This window comes from Protomyctophum parallelum (assembly GCF_964188405.1).
Source record: "Protomyctophum parallelum genome assembly, chromosome: 1".
Lineage (NCBI taxonomy): Eukaryota > Metazoa > Chordata > Actinopteri > Myctophiformes > Myctophidae > Protomyctophum > Protomyctophum parallelum.
Genome location: NC_139697.1, coordinates 59,838,489 through 59,859,703, shown reverse-complemented (window position 1 = coordinate 59,859,703; position 21,215 = coordinate 59,838,489). Strand labels below are relative to the sequence as shown.

At 43.0% G+C, this 21,215-nt stretch overlaps 1 protein-coding gene across 1 annotated transcript in view; it reads right to left on the bottom strand.

The window, feature by feature from the left end:
* The window catches only part of LOC310873717 (glucocorticoid receptor-like), a gene marked incomplete at its 3' end in the record, with an annotated part of 111,752 nt that overhangs the window by 16,151 nt on the left and 74,386 nt on the right, over positions 1–21,215 (bottom strand). The window contains 2 exon segments of the mRNA XM_083786266.1: positions 2,600–2,716; positions 14,911–14,937. Coding sequence (XP_083642392.1) covers positions 2,600–2,716; positions 14,911–14,937 — 144 coding nt within the window.

The window sequence follows — 21,215 nt, the reverse complement described above, 5'->3', positions numbered from 1 at the left end:
CGAGTCTACCGCCAGTGGAAGAGGAGATTAAGAGAAGAAGGTGGCCACACACTCCGGAAGCCCAATACCAGCATCACAAGACAAGCCCTAACATGGAACCCACAAGGCAAAAGAAAGAGAGGGAGGCCGAAGAACACCTGGCGCAGGGACCTTGAGACCGACATCAAGCAGTGTGGACTGACATGGAAACAGCTGGAAAAGAAGGCCCAGGACAGAGGACTCTGGCGAACTGTATAGTCAACGGCCTATGCTCCATGAAAAGGAGCGATAGGCATAAGTAAGTAAGTACAGTAGCCTATTATAATTAATACCACAAAACAATGTGGCACATTATGCTATGCCCAGCGAGGCAGCCGGCGTTGTAGGCTAGCATTTAATTAAGGCATGATCTCTTATACGTCGGAGAGCAGGAGAGCTGGCTTAGAACTGTGACTGGCCGACATGCAAACACGCCGACGCCGTTCAATAATATGGACTTCTATTTGTAATTAGCCCTATTGACTGTCAGACCGTCATGTGAACAATATAATACGCATAGGCCTACAGGCGCAAGCTGCGCAATACACCGGGCATCGGCTATATATATATATATATATATATATATATATATATATATATATATATATATATATATATAGGCTATCTTTTTTATGTGTTGAATATGTGTTGTATTTTATTTTAGCCTATGAGGTTTGGGGACTATTAACCCATTCTGACCTGAGATCAGATTCATACCAGGTTTCCTCTGGACAACACACTGGTCTGATTAACCCATTCTGACCTGAGATCAGATTCTAAAAATGTCAGCCGCTCTTCGATTTTTCAAAAAATAGCAGACCTACAAGCTCGTAGCGCGCCACTCGGTGGCGCGATATGAGCTTGTAGATCTGCTATTTTTCAATAGCTAAAGCATAACATGATGCCGACACCAAAATGGGTGCCCTGTCAGAATGGGTTAATTGATTCAGCATGAAGAATACATAATACGCATGCCTTGATCACTGGTACGGCTGACTTGGAAATGAGCGGACTTTACGACCGTGAAGTTCAAATTATGAATTCCACACGTAACGTGGGAACGCTCGTAAATGTTTGTACGCTCAAAATATAAGCGTAAACGCCGTTGTGAATCTGGCCCTATAGGTCTATTTGCTCAGACACTATGACGTAAAATTGTCTATTCATGTGAATACAGCGCAACAGGAGCCAAATATTTGATTCAGGTGTGCATCCTGTGCGTCTGTACGGTATACGACGTTTTAGAATGCTGCCGACTTTCCGTGTGCGGATGTGGGAGGAGAGGTGCACCAGGACACCGTGTCATTGGTCATCCGTCCACATTCAAATTCTGTCAATCAGAGGCATGATTTGCATGGGCCACCTGCTGATGCCAGGCCAGGCGTGTGTGTGTGTGTGTGTGTGTGTGTGTGTGTGTGCGTGTGTGTGTGTGCTCGTGTGTTGGTGTGACAAACGGATAGACGGCCCCAATAATCACACAAACCCACTTTATGTGATTATTATGCAAACATGGCAGGTGTGCACCCAGAGACGGTTCACTCAAAATGACACCACTGCTGTTTTCTGAGGGGCGCCAAAAATAGCAGACCTACAAGCTCATATCGCGCCACTCGGTGGCGCGATATGAGCTTGTAGATCTGCTATTTTTAAATAGCTAAAGCATAACATGATGCCGACACCAAAATGGGTGCCCTGTCAGAATGGGTTAAAAGGGCTTAAAAATCCTTTGGTATACGAGAGATACCCCAAGGCGCTTGGCTTGTGAGCAACGTATAGCTTATCTCCATATTCTAACTTTTTGTGTTTTTTATCAACTGCAAATGTACGCCCTATACTTGCAGATCATATGAAAGCATCAAAAAGCAGCAGATCCGCAAACTCCGAAACACTGTTTTTCGAGCTTGCAGTTGTTTTTTTATATATAGACACACAGCATGAGGTTTCCGCCCGACTATGTGGAGACAGGACTGCACAAATGCACCGTCATAGAGGCCACATGCAGCCTGTGCGTGTGTTGGGTTTTTATTTTTCCGCCTGCGGTCCCCATAGCAACAAGAAGAAACATGGTCATACAGAGGACGGTGCATTGCCTGCAACCTAAGGGGCTCCAACCTTGACAGACAGACAGACAGACAGACAGACAGACAGACAGACAGACAGACAGACAGACAGACAGACAGACAGACAGACAGACAGACAGACAGACAGACAGACAGACAGACAGACAGACAGACAGACAGACAGACAGACCTATATACACTGTACATTGGCTATTTGAAAATAACCGATCTGCAACTTTTCGGATGAGTGAAATATCCCAAAACGACTACATTTTTAAATAGTTAAAATAGCCAACCTACATCGACACGTTGTGAGCTTCTAGGCTATTTCAATGTTTTTCAAAATAGTAAAAAAAAAAAGGCAAAGTAGTTTAGGGTTTAGCATGGACGGAAATAGAGCCCTAGGCTATAACTAAAACTAAATAAAGATTGCCTGTCAAAAAGCAACGCTGAATTCAAGGCGTCTGCAAACAGCCCGAGGGTCTATAACGCTGCTGGGTCAGGGTGTCGTTGGCGCTTACCTTCTAGGTTCATGCCGGCCTGCAGACACTTGCGGAAGCGACAGGCGGGACAGTTCTTCCTGCGGATCTTGTCGATGATGCAGTCGTTCCTCCCTGCACACAGGTAGTTGTGCTGTCCTGTGAAGAGCGCAGAGAGAGAGAGAGAGAGAGAGACTTGTTAGAGAGCTACGCTAAGCTTTTATTTTATTTATTTATTCCCATTTTCTTCACCCTGTGTCCAGTCTAATGGAGTGTTTTTTTCAACAGTGGTGCTTGAGGGTTCCAGTTGGTCCCCAGCTAAATGATGGAGAGTTGGTAACCAAATGGACCCGTGTAAATCTTAACCCATTCTGACCTGAGATCAGATTCATACGAGTTTTCCGCCGGACAAACACTGGGTCTGATGAACCCATTCTGACCTGAGATCAGATTCTAAAAATGTCAGTCGCTCTTCGATTTTTCAAAAATAGCAGACCTACAAGCTCGTATCGCGCCACTCGGTGGCGCGATATGAGCTTGTAGATGTAAAAGATAGTGTGGTTGTTCACAAACATCAGTACGTACAAACATCAGTACATCAGCATTTTAAAAATGACACAAAACAAAACAATACCAATTCTATTTCCCATTCCGAGTGTGTTTGTCTTATTATGTAACGCCAGCGCCTCTATTCCGAAGCCCCTTCAGGTACATTTTTAAATGTTAAACTATTTTCAGCAATGGGATCATTCTTTTTGGGTGGGCAGATCTTTGTTGAGCTGGTCAGTATGAAAGTAGATCTCAAGTAAAAAAACGTGCGGACACCCCCTGCCCTACTTGATCAGCGTTTCGAGCTTGTAAGGTATCTCTGCTGTCGGGGAGAAAACGCCTAACTCCAAAAAGAAAACCGTATATTTTTAAAACGACGCATGTGCCTCGTCAAAGTTGGTATTGTTGTGACTTTATATATTGTCAATTACTTGCATGGGAGAGGCGGTGGAGTTTGAGGGTCTAATGAGTTAAGAGGTTTTGTCCAAAGCATCTTTTAATACCTTGTGTTACCAATGTTCTTTTGAAAGACAAAACATGACACACCACAGTGGGCATCCTGACAGGTCGGCATGCATGGTCCGGATGTCAGGATGATTCATCATGACATTTCATTAGTCTCAATACACTCTGCCTGCTCTACTGAATCAAGGACAGGAGCCCACTCACAACGCTTATCCCATTCTGACCTGAGATCAGATTCATACAAGGTTTCCACTGGACACACACTGGTCTGATTAACCCATTCTGACCTGAGATCAGATTAAAAAAATGTCAGTCGTTCTTCGATTTTTCAAAAATAGCAGACCTACAAGCTCGTATCGCGCCACTCGGTGGCGCGATATGAGCTTGTAGATCTGCTATTTTTCAATAGCTAAAGCATAACATGATGCCAACACCAAAATGGGTGCCCGGTCAGAATGGGTTATATGACAAAAATGTACTATATCATACTATAATTCTAACAATGAATGAATGAATGAATGTCAGAAACACTGGCGTATCTCCTCATTGCCTGCACCAATCGCTCCCACTTTTCACACAGGCATTGATCATAATAATATGGAGGTCTTAACGGAGCCATTTTTTCAATAAGATTAATAATGAATTTATTAGCGAATAAAAACCCGTTTATTTGTCCGTGGTCTATCTCCGACCGAGCCACACTATTAGCACACATCTCTCCATGCCAAAAGAAATCTGCACGCTCCCAGAATCCAGCTAGGCTACATTTTACCGACGCAACCGTCATATTTACTGTACAGATATTGTTTTTACATCACCACACAATCCCACGGGCAAAGTTGCTGTGACGTCATAATCGTCACACTTCTCCACCAGCACAGAGGCACATACCCTTTTTCACACCCACAGCCACCACAGCCATCTGACCACACGGGGAAAACAACTCAGACGACAGACGCATACTACAGCTATTCCCAGGGCTCGACAGTGCGACTAGGTACTCGCATTTGCGACTAAAAATATCACCGTGTGAGTTGTAAAATTAGATTCGTAGCACAGGTGCGACTACAGGATTTGACCATTCAATCGTGATAAAGACAAGTCTCTGTCTACAGCAAGTGCACATTCTATTGTCGCGGTTCTATACCTAAATTTATATTTCTGAACGGCGGTGTCGTTCGCCAAAAAGAGCAGAGCTACAAGCTAACAACGTGTCGAGGCTCAATACGGTGTTCATTTGAAGATCTGTCCCTTTGCTCCCACCGCACCGCCCCTCCATGTGTTGCTGCTCAGTTCTCTTCTCTGTCAGCACTCAGCAGTGGAGCGAACAAAGCAGGGTAGCACAAGACAGAAGGACTTGCTAGGACCCCGACACGTTGAAACGGTTGAATACTAAAGTTATTTAGAAAGTTTCTAATGTTAAAACATCACTTGATATAACTTTTAACCAAACGTGGGTGAAACAGCGTGCAGCCGTGCACGTAAAGAGTGCACGTGCGCACGCACATGGAGTGGACGGATTGATTGATATACCAAAACAACCCTTGCTTAGCACCTCGCTAAAAGCGTGTGCGCAGGCTACTCTAAGGTGGGCACCCACTGTCGTTATAGGAACCTTCTGCCCTTGCCTGGCTGGATATATTAGTCAGTGCCTAGCTCAGGTCCATAACTCTAAATGCAACGCTTTTGAACTGAAGCAGTCTGAAGCAAGATAAAAACGGATAGTCTGTCTGTCCATCCATTCATAAAATGAATTGACTATCTATCTATCTATCTATCTATTAGGGCTGACCTCGATTAGTCCGCCGTCCGCCGCGTCCGCCGCACGGCGGACACAGCTCCATTATTTTCAATGAACCTATCGCACACCGGCTGCGTCCGACGCGCGCTGGCGCGCGGTCACGCCTCGCCTGCCGCGCCGATGCACCGCTGTTCTATTTTCCAGGCGTTGCCGCGCGGCCTCCACCCGGCTATCCGTGGGCGTGGCAATGGAATAGTCAACAAAACTCCCCAGCCACGTGGTAGCGCGCCGCGTCCTGTTGGTGTTGCCGTGCGGCTATGGCGCGCGGCAATACTGTGCCGCGGCGGTACGCGCGGCGGTCGCAGACGGTGTGTGTCGGGCTTTTGTATATAAAAATACAATATTTACAAAAATATACAAAACTAGAAAAAGTGCCCTTCCGGGCACAGGTCTCCACCAGGTTATCCACAGATCCGTGCAGTTAGAGGTAAAAACACTTTTCGGCCAGTTATAGCGCCACCTTGAGGCTGAGTTGAAATTGTTCATGTGGCATTTCGTCCTCGGCCTAGTGGGAATGTGGGTGCACAATTTCACGGAAATCACGCGATGTGTTCATGATTTGCAGCATTTTGTTTGAAACTGAGCACTCCTGTGAACTTTGGAAGCCAATCTTAACCAATCAGGATGGAGTGTGATAAATCTGAAAGACCTGTTTCGTTGAATGGCTCTAGAGAGAGTGTGTACCAATTTGCGTGATGTTTGGACAAAATCTGTAGGTGTACTGTGCAAAAACTTGTTTTGCACAAAGCGGCCTCTTGGTGGCGCTATAACAGGCCGTTCTGGAAAGTTTGGAGCAGAGGTTCATCGTTGGCATCCAGGGAGTGTGTGTGCAAAATTTGGCATCGACCGGGTTAACGGTGAAGTTTTTGCACAAAGCGGCCTCTTGGTGGCGCTATAACAGGCTGTTCTGGAAAGTTTGGGGCAGAGGTTCATCGTTGGCATCCAGGGAGTGTGTGTGCAAAATTTGGCATCGACCGGGTTAACGGTGGCCGAGATTAGCTGGTCACGGACACACGGACGGACGGACGGACGGACACACAAACGGACGGACGGAGTGCAAAACATACTCTCCCCACATGCCTTCGGCCTGGTGGAGACAAATATTGTATTATTCCACTAGGTCTGTGGGGGACATAAACACATTTGAACATTCTGACTGTTCAAATCTCCAATGTGCATGTGGAGTGTGTCTGCCTGTGTGGCAATGTGCCACTGCCTGTGACATGAATCGCACAGTGCGCTGGCCTGATAGACTCCAGAATCTCAATCTGACCTGCTGTGCTCAATCTGGCTAATGACAAGCCTCTCAGTTGTTCACAAAAAATAAAATTAAAATTAAAAAAAGGTTTTATTTTCTTCGCACTGTGCGATTCAAGTCACAGGCAGTGGCACATTGCCACACAGGCAGACACACTCCACATGCACATTGGAGATTTGAACAGTCAGAATGTTCAAATGTGTTAATGTCCCCCACAGACCTACCGTAGTGGAATAATACTTTTTTTTTTTTTTTTTTTGTAAATATTGTATTTTTATATACAATTTTTTGGGGCAAAAAAATAATAATAGTCGACTAACAGCAAATTTATTCATCTATCAGTCGACTATACAAATCCTTAGTCAGGGACAGCCCTACTATCTATCTATATATCTATCTATCTGCATACCAAACTAATAGTCCATCAGTATAAAACAAATTGATTATATAGATTATATAAAAAATATGATATCCAGATGAATATCAATATTGTGATCATTTCTGAAAAGATATTGTGATATAATATTTTGTCATATTGCCTGCCCCTACCTCATATCACTTTATAAAAGAAAAATCACACCTGTGTGAAGTGAGGGGCACTCTTATCATCATACATCATGATTTAATTTACGTCGTATTTAGCAGAATTTTGACCTAATTTCGTTATCGCTTGGACACCCAGCAACATATCCATATCCACTTTTGTGCCCAACCCAACTTCCCAAGACCATCTGTAAACAATTCCCCACACTGAACATAATTTGCTGTTCATATATTCAGAACGGGTAAGGACTAGTAAATATAACTAAACAAGTTAAAAGGGGGTGGGGTCCCTGCACACTGTGCGCAGGGACCGGCATGAACCTAGAAGGTAAGCGCCGATGACACCCTGACCCAGCAGCGTTAGACCCTCCAGGCTGGTTGCAGACGCCTTGAATTCAGCGTTCAATCTTTATTCAGTTTTAGTTATAGGGCTCTATTTTCGTCCATGCTAAACCCTAAACTACTTTGCCTTTATACTATTTTGCTGCGTTTTTGCGACGTTTTTCTGAAGAAGAAAAACGTGTCTAGTCTAGGACCTTTAGACTTTACATTAAGGTCGGGTCTATTATGCGTTATAATAACATTTATAATGCATACAAATCTTTATAATTATGCATAACAACTTAGAACAAAGACACTTTATAACTGAGAAAGTTGAGGTGGTTATGCTGTAATGACCTGTTCCACTGAGCTTCTAATACAATATGACCAGCACTATGTCATAGTGATGCCACGAGAACTGGGCACAATATATGGCGGCTTTCCCCATGTATGGGGATTTTACTGTCATCCCTGATGATGTCATAGTGATGCCACGAGGCCTGGGCACAATATTGTGAGTGACGATTATGAGTGACGTGACGTGATGTGACAAAAACAATGCGAGGTTTCATAGTTAACTGCAACCTTCTGTCGTAATAATACGCTATAAACCTTGTTATAAGTTGTCGTACATTATTATAAACATTTTAATTAATAATATTATAATGCCTTATAAATGCATAGACCCGGCCTTTTCTACCCTTCTGGAAACACTTGCTACCCATCCGATGTCTATAATACATTATGAACATAGTTTATAGGTTTTCCTGACTAACAGTGACAATATGATCTTGTCTGTGTTCCAGTAAGACGTGGTTCTTTTGGTTAGAGGCAGGATTTTTTTTTTTTTCAGATTACTAAAATAAACAACGCCTTCATTTTGGAAATATTCCCTCAGACGTGTCTGTTTACATAAAAAAAAAGAAGCAGCAGCTTTCTTGTGTAACTCCGGTTCTGGGACTGACTCTCTAGTCTCTAACCACTTGACCAAAGGTTATTTCTGTTAACACAGTGGCTGCACAGAAAGACGTTAAAACTAGGATCGACAAGATCGACAACAACAACTATGTTAACCCATGTTAAACCCCTTCTAAATCCAGTTATCTACAGTTATCTACAGTGGTTCTCAAACTTTTGTCAAGGACACCCCACCCCACGATTATATGCATTTGGCCTTCCATTTTTCAACAGCTAAAGTTTAAAATAATGGTTATTACAGATGCGTTCCAGGTCTTTTTAACACAGTATATCGTCACTGTCGGGGGCAGAAACCCCGTATCTCCATATTCTAACCGTTTCTTCATAAATTAACGTCCTACTTGATCATACTACAGCGTCACACAAAAGTATCAAAAGTAGCAGATCCCCACGTTCGAAACGAGGCGCGGAGTGGCGCGTTTTGACGATTATATGAATAATAATTCAAATTGATTACCGATTGATTGAGAGGCATCTGAATGATCTGGAATCTAAATGGGACCTGAGTTGAGTCTGTATTTGGACAGCTTTTTTCCCCACACACATCTACACCAAAATATATTCGCCGAGTCTGTGGTTGGCAGCTGTGGTATAGCACACATTTGTGTAACATCTGCTGGTTTTGTCTGTGTAATTTGGGCTGGTTTTGTGTAATATCTGCTGGTTTTGTCTGTGTAATATGGGCTGGTTTTGTGTAATATCTGCTGGTTTTGTCTGTGTAATATGGGCTGGTTTTGTGTAATATCTGCTGGTTTTGTCTGTGTAATATGGGCTGGTTTTGTGTAATATCTGCTGGTTTTGTCTGTGTAATATGGGCTGGTTTTGTGTAATATCTGCTGGTTTTGTCTGTGTAATATGGGCTGGTTTTGTGTAATATCTGCTGGTTTTGTCTGTGTAATATGGGCTGGTTTTGTGTAATATCTGCTGGTTTTGAATGTGGGAAGTGGTTGTGAGAGAGTTCAAATACATTTAAAAAACGGCAAAAGTAGCAGTGGATCTGATATGTTTGTGAGAATATGGAGATATGAGGTTTCCAACGACAGTATATGGATGCGGAGGTTCAGATGGTTAACCACTTAAACCCCGGTGTCCTAATTATCTGCATGGCTCTGCTGACCCCAGTCAACCTACTGTAGTGTAGTGGTTTAAGTGATTAAGATAACGTTCCCTGTTGAAGAGACTAGTGACTGTACAGCCATGGCTACCTTACAAAGGTCCTGTTCTCAGTAGCTAGCTACACTAGTTTTTTATTTTTATTCTTCAGGTAAAACAGTACGAGTTCTAGTTTTTACAATTTAGTCATTTAGCAGACCCTCTCAATCCAGAGCAAGAGCAAAAACATGGTAATACATCAAATACACAACAATCATATACGTAAGCTAAGAACCTGACAGTGGACTAGTATCTATAAATGAAACTATGCATATACAGAGTGCCATGTCTACATACAATGCTATCTAAGTTACATAAGTTGAGCCTTTGCATACGCCTGTAAGGTCGTCAAGGCTAGCCCATTCTGACCTGAGATCAGATTCATACGAGGTTTCCGCCGGACACACACTGGTCTGATGAACCCATTCTGACCTGAGATCAGATTCTAAAAATGTCAGTCGCTCTTCGATTTTTCAAAATCTCATATCGCGCCACCGAGTGGCGCGATACGAGCTTGTAGGTCTGCTATTTTTAAATAGTTAAAGCATAACATGATGCTGACACCAAAATGGGTGCCCGGTCAGAATGGGCTAGGGCATAGGGCAAGTATACTAGGGCAAGTGCTACGGGCTAAGATATGGAGTCTTAAGAGGTGGGTTTTCAGACCACAGCGGAAGATTGGGAGTGAGGCTGCAGTTCCGATTGCAATGGTAAGTGCAATCCATAGTTTTGGAGCCAGAAGGGAGAAGAGTTTTTAAGCGAATGTATGTATGAGAGAGCATGGCGTTGCTGTCGGGCAGAAACCTCTTATCGGCATATTCCATCTTTTCAAAGCGCCCTACTTGATCATGATACTACACTACTACACAGCGTCAAACAGAAGCATACAAAATAGCAGATACACAAGCTTGAAATGCTGTGCGTTTTGCGCACGTTGAAACTTGAATCCTGACAAGTAACAGTTTTGGAAATACAAGGTTTACTTTTAGTTTATTTTTGATAAACCATCATATCCCACAGGGGAACTTTGGTTTTCAGCTTCACCCAGCATGAGTACTTCCCACAGAGGAGCGCGGAGGGGACAGTTAGGGGTTAAGTGTCTTGCTCAAGGACACTTGCTGAGATCTGGAATGGTACCTGGGACCTCCCGGACCCCCCGGAGTCCTAGGCGACCTCTACTCGCGTGTCACATTCACGAGCATCGCCGTCTTCGTCTAAATGGGTTTGCCACTCGGACGGGGCTGAGTCGGCTCGAGCAAACTTCTCAGCGTTCAATGCGGCAAGAGCGAAATGTCTACAGTATAGCGCTGAAGTCGTTACTGTATGTTTTGTAATAATAATCAAAATGTACAAAGTAACTAAAGTTTTCAAATGAATGTACTGTAGTGGAGTAAAAGTACAATATTTGCCTCCGAGATGTAGTGGAGTAGAAGTGAAAGCACTGACATTTACAGTACAAATACCTCAAAATTGTACTTAAGCACACTACTTAAGCACATGTACTTAGTTACTTTCCACCACTGGGAGAGAGCTACAGTGCGCTGTGCCATGCATGGCGTTTAAAAGTGATGACGTGTCATAATAAATGCACTGTGTAGGTATTGCACCATTAGGTTATGATAGTGAGTTCCAGATGATATGAAGCCAGGATCATAATGTGATGATGCATGTGTATTGAGCCAGCACAGACAAGAGTAACGGAATACAAGCCGTGTGTGCACCTGCTCCATTACATCAGTCATTACAAGATATAAGGATAAGCGAGTAGTTTCTGTCCCGACAACAGCGATGACATGTTACCCCCTGCCTCGGGTTCATGCCGGTTAAAAGTTTTCAGTCACGTGTTTTAATAAAGCCATCTTAATTCTCTCACACAAAAACACACGACGTGGGAAGTGAACTCCCGCGTCGGGGTGGGCTTATTGCCACCGCATAACTGTACCCCCCCCCCCCCACACACACACACACACACACACACACACACACACACACACACACACACACACACACACACACACACCCCTCCACACAGTGGTCTCAAGTAGGCCTACTGTTTTGAGGTATTATATTTCTAAATAAAGTACTTTTTACTTCTACTCCACCCTATCTCAGAGGCAAATATTGTACTTTTACAATTATTTGAAAACTTTAGTTACTAGTTACTTTGTAGATTTTGATTATTATTATTACAAAACGTACATTAACCACTTCAGCCCTACATTTTGGCCATTTGAAAATCTACAAGCTCACACTGCATATACAGTAGAAAGCTTGAAATGGGACGTTCTGTAATAATGAGTATTTTTTAGTTTTGGTACTTTAATTACATTTTGATGCCAATACCTTCGTACTTTTACCCGAGTAAATGTTGAATTCCGGGCTTCCACTTACTGAAGCAAAGAACGTAAAGAATAAATGTTTTACCCCAGTGTGGCGTTTGGCAAGACCCGACTCGGCATACTCGGGTGTCACACCGGATTTTCCAGTTATCTTTGGTGCTGGGCTGGCACGGTGCCCGGAGGTCACACTGCTGACTATCATTAGCACAATTTCTCTACTGTAACATGACAGATGTAATTTACTGTACCGGCAAGGTTCACTGGGTGCATTCTGTCTATTGCCAGTGGCTCCCAAACCATGGGAACCACTTTGCTGCAGACCCATTTTTGTGGGTTGAGAGTTTACCTACGATATATTATTTTAAGAAGATTTTCAAAAAAAAAATCTGCAAAAAGTAATATCTGCAAAATGTTCAGATTCATAATAAAAGGAAATACAAGGACATGGCAGATATACACAGGCTCCCAATACGTCGTGTCGAAGCTTGTATATCGGCTATTTCTGCTATTTGACTTAAAACTGTTTTGAATCCAGAATGGATTTGTGTACGTTTGTGTCCCAGGGGGAAAAAGAAAGAGAAAAGTAATGTATCTTTTGGCTCTCCGGCTGAAAAGGGGAAGCGCAGTGGGGGAACAGTGATTTACTGTGCTAGTGTGGGTTCACTGAGTGCATGTAATGCATGTCCGTGCAGGCATGGCACAGTAGCAGCATTCTCACAGTAGCATGTGGAATTCAGGCCTTACTACTGGCCCTTTGTTGTTCTGGCATTGGAATTAATTAATAAGTCAGGAGGTTATAGCACAGACATGTGGCGATGGTTAACCAAAATGTGCTTTTCTGCGATGCTGAAAAGGGCAATCTCCAGACTATCACGTTGCATATATCGTTGCTGCCGGGGCAGAAACCATAAACTGTATAATATGTATTCTACCCTCTGAGGCCAATAGCGGCCGATACCGATGCGCGGCCGATACATCGGTTGCAAATGAATAAAAACGTTTGCTCGTTTCACGCTATGAAACAATGACCCCGTGTGAACTGAGCGGCGCTGGCTGTGTGTGCGTGTGTGTGCGTGTCTGTGTGTGACCCGAATGCGACCCCAATCATGTGCAGGGGTAAGGATAGGTCATACTCTAAACCGACAAGACATAGAGAGAGACACCCTTCATTGGGGAGTGGTGTGCACTGCTCAAAAACAAACGTCTTGGTGGACAGTGGACAGGGCCCTGTATTTACAGCAGTAGAAGCAGCAGCAGACACACCCAGTGCATAGTTATTAACGAACAGTAGACAAACAATAATGATAGTATATGCATTAACACAACACAGGAGAATCAAGTGAGAGAGAGAGAGAGAGAGAGAGGGTGAATGTTAACGGGAGCTCAGCTCACAGAGGGTTAAATGTGATCAGGTGCAAAAGAGTTGGTCCAATTAAGAACCAGGAAGGGGTTATTAATATTGTCAAAAAAAGCGGGCTTTGACTGAGTGGATGAATCTGTACTTTAACCAATTAAACCCTATGATACAGTACTAAGCACCCTGGGATTTTGCCAGCACCAGATATACAGTACCGCCCCTTTCAAGAACGGCACACTTTCACACATGTGCTAAAAAATAATATATAATACTGGCACATTGGCAGAGAATGTTATCAGTGTGAACGACGGTACATTGACCGAATGTTTATTTTTTGCCAAATTAACGCCCTACTTACTTGATCATACTACAGCGTCAGACAAAAGCATCAAAAGTAGCAGATCTTTTATTATTTTTTAACCCATTTAGGCTTGACCTCGAAATTAAAAAAAAGATCTTCTTAATCCTCCAGTTTTCTGAAATAAACATTTTCACGATTTTTCAAAAATAGCAGACCTACAAGCCCATAGAGCGCCACAGAGTGGCGCGCTATGGGCTTGTAGATCTGCTATTTTTCAATAGCTAAATTACGACAAAAGGGGTTCCCGCCTGAAAAGTAACCGTTTTGGTTTCCACCTGACAGAGTAATAATAATCGAAATCAACAAAGTAACTAACGTTTTCAAATAAATGTAGTGGAGTGAAAGTTAAAGGAGAATTCCATGCTAGAATGCTTTCTTACCTTTCTTTGTAGTTGTTACGTCCCCACCAAAGAGGTCCAGGTGTTTTTTTGTGCAAGAACTCCTTATTGGCTATTTTCCCTACCATAAGCCCTAAATGAATTGCATTGCATTGAATGGGAAATTAATGGGGCTATGGGGTGTTATGCTAGTTCGCTTATTTCCATCGAAAGAAGTAGTAAAGTGTGCTTGGGATATTATTTACATTATGAAGAGAGGATATATACAAAGAATATATAATTTTGAGCAATGGAAATAAGCGAATTAGCACAACACCCCATAGCCCCATTCAATTCCCATTCAATTCAATGCAATTCATTTAGGGCTTATGGTAGGGGAAATAGCCAATAAGGAGCTTTTGCACAAAATAACACCTGGACCTCTTTGGTGGGGACGTAACAACTACAAAGAAAGGTAAGGAAGCCTTTTAGTATGGAATTCTCCTTTAAAGTACTGGCAAATGGAAATACTAAAATGTACTAAAATCCACCACTGCCAAGAGGCTGTTGAGATTAAAAGAACACAGACCACAGTGAAAGGTTGATTCTCTAGGACTGTGGGACCAACGTATATGGGCATGCATGGACCAAAACACAAGACAGACGCTGCAGTGATTTGCTGCCGATTAGTCCCCCAACTGGGTCCCATTTTTCAGAGGGTCAGGGATAAGACCGTAAACAAGACCGCAAGGTCCCTTTTGGACTAAGTGTGCTGTTTTTACATTTATGACTAATAAACTATTCAATCAATCAATCAATCAATAATTTACATGGAACAATGTGGGTGAAAAAGCAGAAAGAAAGCGATAGATCATTATCATCATCATCATTATGAAAGGTGCGTTTATTTACCATCTGTGCTTTGTCGCGCTCTCCAACCTTGAGACAACAACCAGAGAATGGGGGGGGGGGGGGGGGGGGAGGGAGGGAAAGAAAGACAAAAAGAATAACAGATATATAACTTGCACTAAAAATCACTTTGGAACATCGTTTGACTTTGCATGGTCATATTTACCACTGCAGCTTCCCCTGCTGTGTTTCAGGTTGGCAGGCCTTAAAGGTATATTCAGTGATTTCACTTAATTCAAATATCACTTCTTTTTTTGTTTTGTTGTGATAATCCTCTCTACTATAGAGTGTGCTGACCATATAAGGAGTTCCTCCCTGTCCCCAGTTAACCCCTGGGGGTCAAAAAACCTTAGGTTTCGTTTTTGGCTCTCTATCCTGATTGGATGAAAGGCTTAGGTCCCAGCCAAAAACGAAACCTAAGGTTTTTTGAGTGAAATCACTGAATATACCTTTAACCCATTAAGACCCATTCTTAAACAAGTTTTCAGATTTTTTTTATTCCATGTCAAGGACCCCAAAAAATTATAGGCAGACCCCAGGTTCCCCCAAAGTTACCGATGAACAGGTGAATGCCTTGCATAGTTTCCTTCAGCATTGGTGGACACGTATGACTGTGTGTGTGTGAATGCAAATGGAATGGCGCTTTTCTATGCACGTGCTTACTCAAAACGCTTTACAATGGTCCATTCATTCATACATTGGGAGTATGTTGTATTTAGGGTTTCTTATGCTGGAGGCTGAAACATTTTTTTATTTTTCTTAATTTCTATCCCACGATTTTGCAACCCATTTTTTCACCCATTTTCAATTATCTAATGTAATCCTGGGCGCTACACTTCCTCTCCCAACCTGGGGGGGGGGGGGGGGGGACTGGCCTCATGCTTCCTTATATGCATGAGGAGTCCAAGCTGCTTCTCTTCACCTGACAGGGGAGAGTTTCCCCAGCCGGACGTAGCGCGTGGAAGGAACACAACACAGCCCCACAGGTTGAGAATAACTGTACAGTTGTGAATTGTAAATTGCAGTGTATAGCAGTGGTTCCCAAACCTTTTAGCCTGTGACCCAAAAAAGACATTAGACCTTCTCCCAGGACCCCAAACTATAGTGAAAATAGCTGATTTACAAGCTCACAACGCTACACTTCGCACCGCGTTGTGAGCTTGTAGATCGGCTATTTTCACTACTTCGTTTCTTCTAATTATTGAATTTCTTAAGATTTTTCTTTAATTTCTTCATGAAGTTACTAAAAGAAATCACTGAATTATTTGGTTTAATTCATTAATTCAAGTTTAGCTTTTTTGGGAATGTTTTTTTTTTTTTTTAACAGTTTCCGTGCCGGGAATGGATTACTCCAGGTTAATGTCGCTGCCGTATCGGACATACCCGCCTTTTGTTTTATGTGTTTAATCCGCCGTAATGTAATGAATCAAAAGAAAATCCGTCTTCGTCGCGGAGTATGAGACTGGATGCCTTCGCTGTGATGACAAAACCGGAAATCGTCACATGCTGTGGGCTGCTAGGGCTTCTGGGAAATTGAGGCCAATGGAAATGCATTGGGTGCAACGCCTCATTGAAACCAATCGTGTGTGCGTCTTCCGGGTGCACCAAGATGGTGGATGCTACACACAGATCATAACAAACCACGGGAGCTTTTTTTGATGGATTTTCGCGGATTAAAAGCCCAAATAATTCAGCGTATGCTCTAAAGGTAATACAACAATCTCGGCAGTGAAGGGGGGTTGATTAAAATGCGGGATAATCGTAAAAAACAGTCAAACTGTTAATAGGCCTATGTTTTGAAATAACAAACCAAATTTACGAAACAGAATCTAAGGGGACCCATAACAATGTGTCCGCGATCCGCAAATGGGTCCCGACCCAGTGCTTGGGAACCAGTGGTGTATAGTGCGTGGTTTTCGCGTGCGCTCTAGAAATGTGTCGTCGGGGTGCGGCTCCAGGAAAAGCCGCCGCACAACGTCACTAATCCATTCTGACCTGAGATCAGATTCATACGAGGTTTCCGCCGGACACACACTGGTCTGATGAACCCATTCTGACCTGAGATCAGATTTAAAAAATCGCTCTTCGATTTTTGAAAAATAGCAGACCTACAAGCTCGTATCGCGCCACTCGGTGGCGCGATATGAGCTTGTAGATCTGCTATTTTTAAATAGCTAAAGCATAACATGATGCCGACACCAAAATGGGTGCCCGGTCAGAATGGGCTAAAGCGTGTAAATCTGGTGCCGAGCACTGTGGCTCAGGGAGGGAGGCCAGTCACTATCAGCGGTGGTGGGAAAAGTACTTGCATTTTTTACAATACTGCCATGTGGAACTATACCTCATTACAAGGGTAAAGTAAAATAATTCAAAATGTACAAAAGCATTGGCATATCGAAATGCACTAAAAGTACCAAAAGTCGAAAGTATACTCACTATGCAGAATGTCCCATTTCAAGTTTTCAAATGCGTCGCTACGCATTGTGAGCTTGTAGATCGGCAACTTTCAAATGGCCAAAATATATAGGGCTGAAGTGGGTATATATGCTTTTGTTCTTGTTTAAATGTAAGTCGCTCTGGATTAAGAGCGTCTGCTAAATGCCTAAATTGTAAATTGTAAATTGTAATATTAGTCTAAATCTACAAAGCAACTAGATGCACTGCTCCTCCTTGTGGATAGGGGGAGGGCTGACTTACTGAGACAACATGAGTGAGCCCAGTGTCCATGACATCATGGACACTGCTAAAATCTAAAACCACATATTACACGCATAAATTAAGACCCCCAGGAAAGTGTTCTAAATCTCCTAAACATATTTAACATATTTTGGCAAAAAGGGTCAAGTGTCCCTTTAAGTACAGCACTTGAGTAAACTTCCACCACTGACTATCAGAGGCCTATAACCATACCTGGCGTTGCAAGCTGCTTATCGTCGCTGTCACGCGGACACCGCCCAAAAATATTATTTAAATTAAATGATTTAAAATAGTGAACATTTTGTAAGGTCTGATATTTTCACTACTTTGAAATATGGAGATACGAGGTTTTCTCTGCCCGACAGGGACGTTATGCTTCTGCGATCCTGCAATGGAATGTCTCAGATCTATACTACTTCCTGGAGACCAGAGAGAGAGAGAGAGAGAGAGAGAGAAATACAGATGGGAAGTCCAGACACAGTATAGGGCAGTGGTTCTCCCCCATAACTCTGAGAGAGCGTAAACAAATGAAACCAAATGGACCCGTGCTGAGCTGTATAAGGGTCCATTTGGAATAACCACTTATTGGAAGGGTCACTTTGAGAACCACTGACTTAAGATCAGATTCATACGAGGTTTCCGCCGGACACACGCTGGTCTGTTGAACCTATTCTGACTTAAGATCAGATTCATACGAGGTTTCCACTGGACACACGCTGGTCTGACGAACCCATTCTGACCTGAGATCAGATTCTAAAAATGTCAGTCGTTCTTCGATTTTTCAAAAAATAGCAGACCTACAAGCTCGTATCGCGCCACTCGGTGGCGCGATATGAGCTTGTAGATCTGCTATTTTTAAATAGCTAAAGCATAACATGATGCCGACACCAAAATGGGTGCCCGTTCAGAATGGGTTAAGAGCAGAGAAAAAGAGAGAGAGAGAGAAAGCGACAGAAGAACTGCGCGGCAGGAGGGCCTCGGAGAATAAAACTCTGAGCCTGGAAGATTATTCCGCTGTCGCATATCAACGCGGCTCATTCACAGCATCATGACTTTCTAGATGTTTTAATCAAGGCCCATTATTTATTCGGCATTAGAGCCACGGACCATTATTTGATGAGATTTAGTCTCTTCTCAGACCCAGAACATTGAATATTTTCTTGTCGTTGGATAAGAATGGACCCGTACGGGTCCATTTGATTTCATTTCACGCTCTCAAGTGTTAAAGATCTACTGTATAAGGGTCAATTTAGTTACCAACTCTCCATCATTTAGCTGGGGACCACCCCCTCATGGACCACCGGTTGAAAACCACTGAATTAAAGTTTCACCATGCTCTGTTTGTCAAACACATTCCCATAATGCCCCTCTGCGAGCAGCATAGTTTATTACGCGCTCCCTCGCCAGTGGTGTACATTTAACTACTGCACTTAAAGGGACACTTCACCCTTTTTGCAAAATATATATATGTTAATGAGGTTTAGAAGATCTAGAACACTTGGGGTCTTTATGTGTGTAATATGTGGTTTTAGTCTTTTAGATATTTTTTGCTGTATTACTGAGACAACATGTAGTCCAGGAAGGAAGTGAGCTCACTGTTTGTACACAGCTATAATCTAAAATATTTACTGTAACAGTTACCGTTTACTCTGTAGATTTGGATTATTATTACGAAACATACATGCACCACTTCAGTCCTATTTAAACGTTGGCCATTTTGAAAACAGCTCGGTTGTGAGCTTGTAGATCTGCTATTTTCAAAAACATGTTTTATACAATTTAGACATTCTGTAGGATACCTTTTAGATACTTCAGTACATCTTGATACCAATACCAATAACTTTTCTACTTCTACTTTCTACTTGTAGTACATTGTAGTATTGATAACTTTTACAGTACTCACCCAGCCCCGGCAGGTCTCGGGGGGTTGACCTTATTATTATTTCCCCCTCCCAGCTTTCTCATGACATTAATCCATTCTGAACGGGCGCCCATTTTGGTGTCAGCATCATGTCATGCTTTAGCTATTGAAAAATAGCAGATCTACAAGCTCATATCGCGCCACCGAGTGGCGCGATACGAGCTTGTAGGTCTGCTATTTTTCGAAAAATCGAAGGGCGACTGACATTTCTAGAATCTGATCTCAGGTCAGAATGGGTTCATCAGACCAGTGTGTGTCCAGTGGGAAAACCTCGTATGAATCTGATCTCAGGTCAGAACGGGTTAAATGTAAGATGAAACACCAAACGGCACAAAGGTCGCCTTACCACTGACACATTGACAATACCTTTATCAGCTACAAACATGGCTGCGGCTTATTCCCCACGGGGGGAGCGTGATTGTGACATTGTAAAGGCTGGGTCGATTATACAGTCACTGGGTTTTAGCTTTCTTTTCATGGCCTTTCCGTGTCACCCCGCTGCCACGATAAGGTGACAGTATATGGCAACAGGAGATGAGCTTTAGGATGTATATACACTACGCACGCGTAAGAATACATGGCACGCCCATTATACACATATCCAGCGCACATACAGTGCATGTGCATGTATCGCAGGGGTATACAACAGTTAAATCTTAATATCAATACACCACATCTCTGTGTATGTGTGTACGTACTGTACAGTGTGTGTGTGTCTGGAATCCTCATAACTCGAGAACCGTTCGCCCCACTGACTTCAAATTTGACACACGCGTTCCACACCCCCACGGGGAGTGCGGTGCCCGGTGTCGAGTCCGTCGGATCGCCGGTTGTCCAGAACCAGAACAAAAGCCTCCGCCCCGGGCTCTGGACATCTCCATATGGAGCTGGCCTGTTCTGACATCACAATGATGTTCTGACATCTGTATATACTGCATATTTGGGCATGCCTGACATAACTTATATGGGCATAAAAGGGACACCACTGATTTTTTTTTTAAATAAAATAGGGATAGATTATGAATTGATTATTAGTGGATAGGGGGAGGCTGTTTTACTGAGACAATGTAGTCCAGGAAGTAAGTGAGCCCAGTGTCCATGACATCATGGACACTTTGAAATACTAAAATATCTCCCAAATGTCTCCCAAACATCATTCAAATAAGGTTGCAAAAGGGGTGAAGTGTCCCTTTAATGCTGATTGATCTGCCAAGTCCGTCCCATTGGCTGTGGTTTTGACCAGCTAATTCAATTAGATTTTTTTATTAAAGTATCAAATCACAACACGTTGTCTCAAGACACTTTACATGTAGCCTAGAGCAGAGAGACCCAACGTCGTCCAACCCAAGACACTTTACATGTAGCCTAGAGCAGAGAGACCCAACGTCGTCCAACCCAAGACACTTTACATGTAGCCTAGAGCAGAGAGACCCAACGTCGTCCAACCCTGAGAAAGCAATTTCTTTGCGACAGCAGCAGCAGGGACAGAGGAAATCTCGTTAATCCATGCATGCGCGTTTGGCATTTGGCTACCTTAACCCATTAAGACCTTAGGCTGAAAAAAAATGTCTTTCTGAAAAACCTATGTTTCTATCTCAGTGGTTCTCAAGGACCCCCCAACCCCATGTCAGAATATTAAATATGGACCCCCCCCAGAAGCAAAGTAACATAACAGTACCAACGTTACATG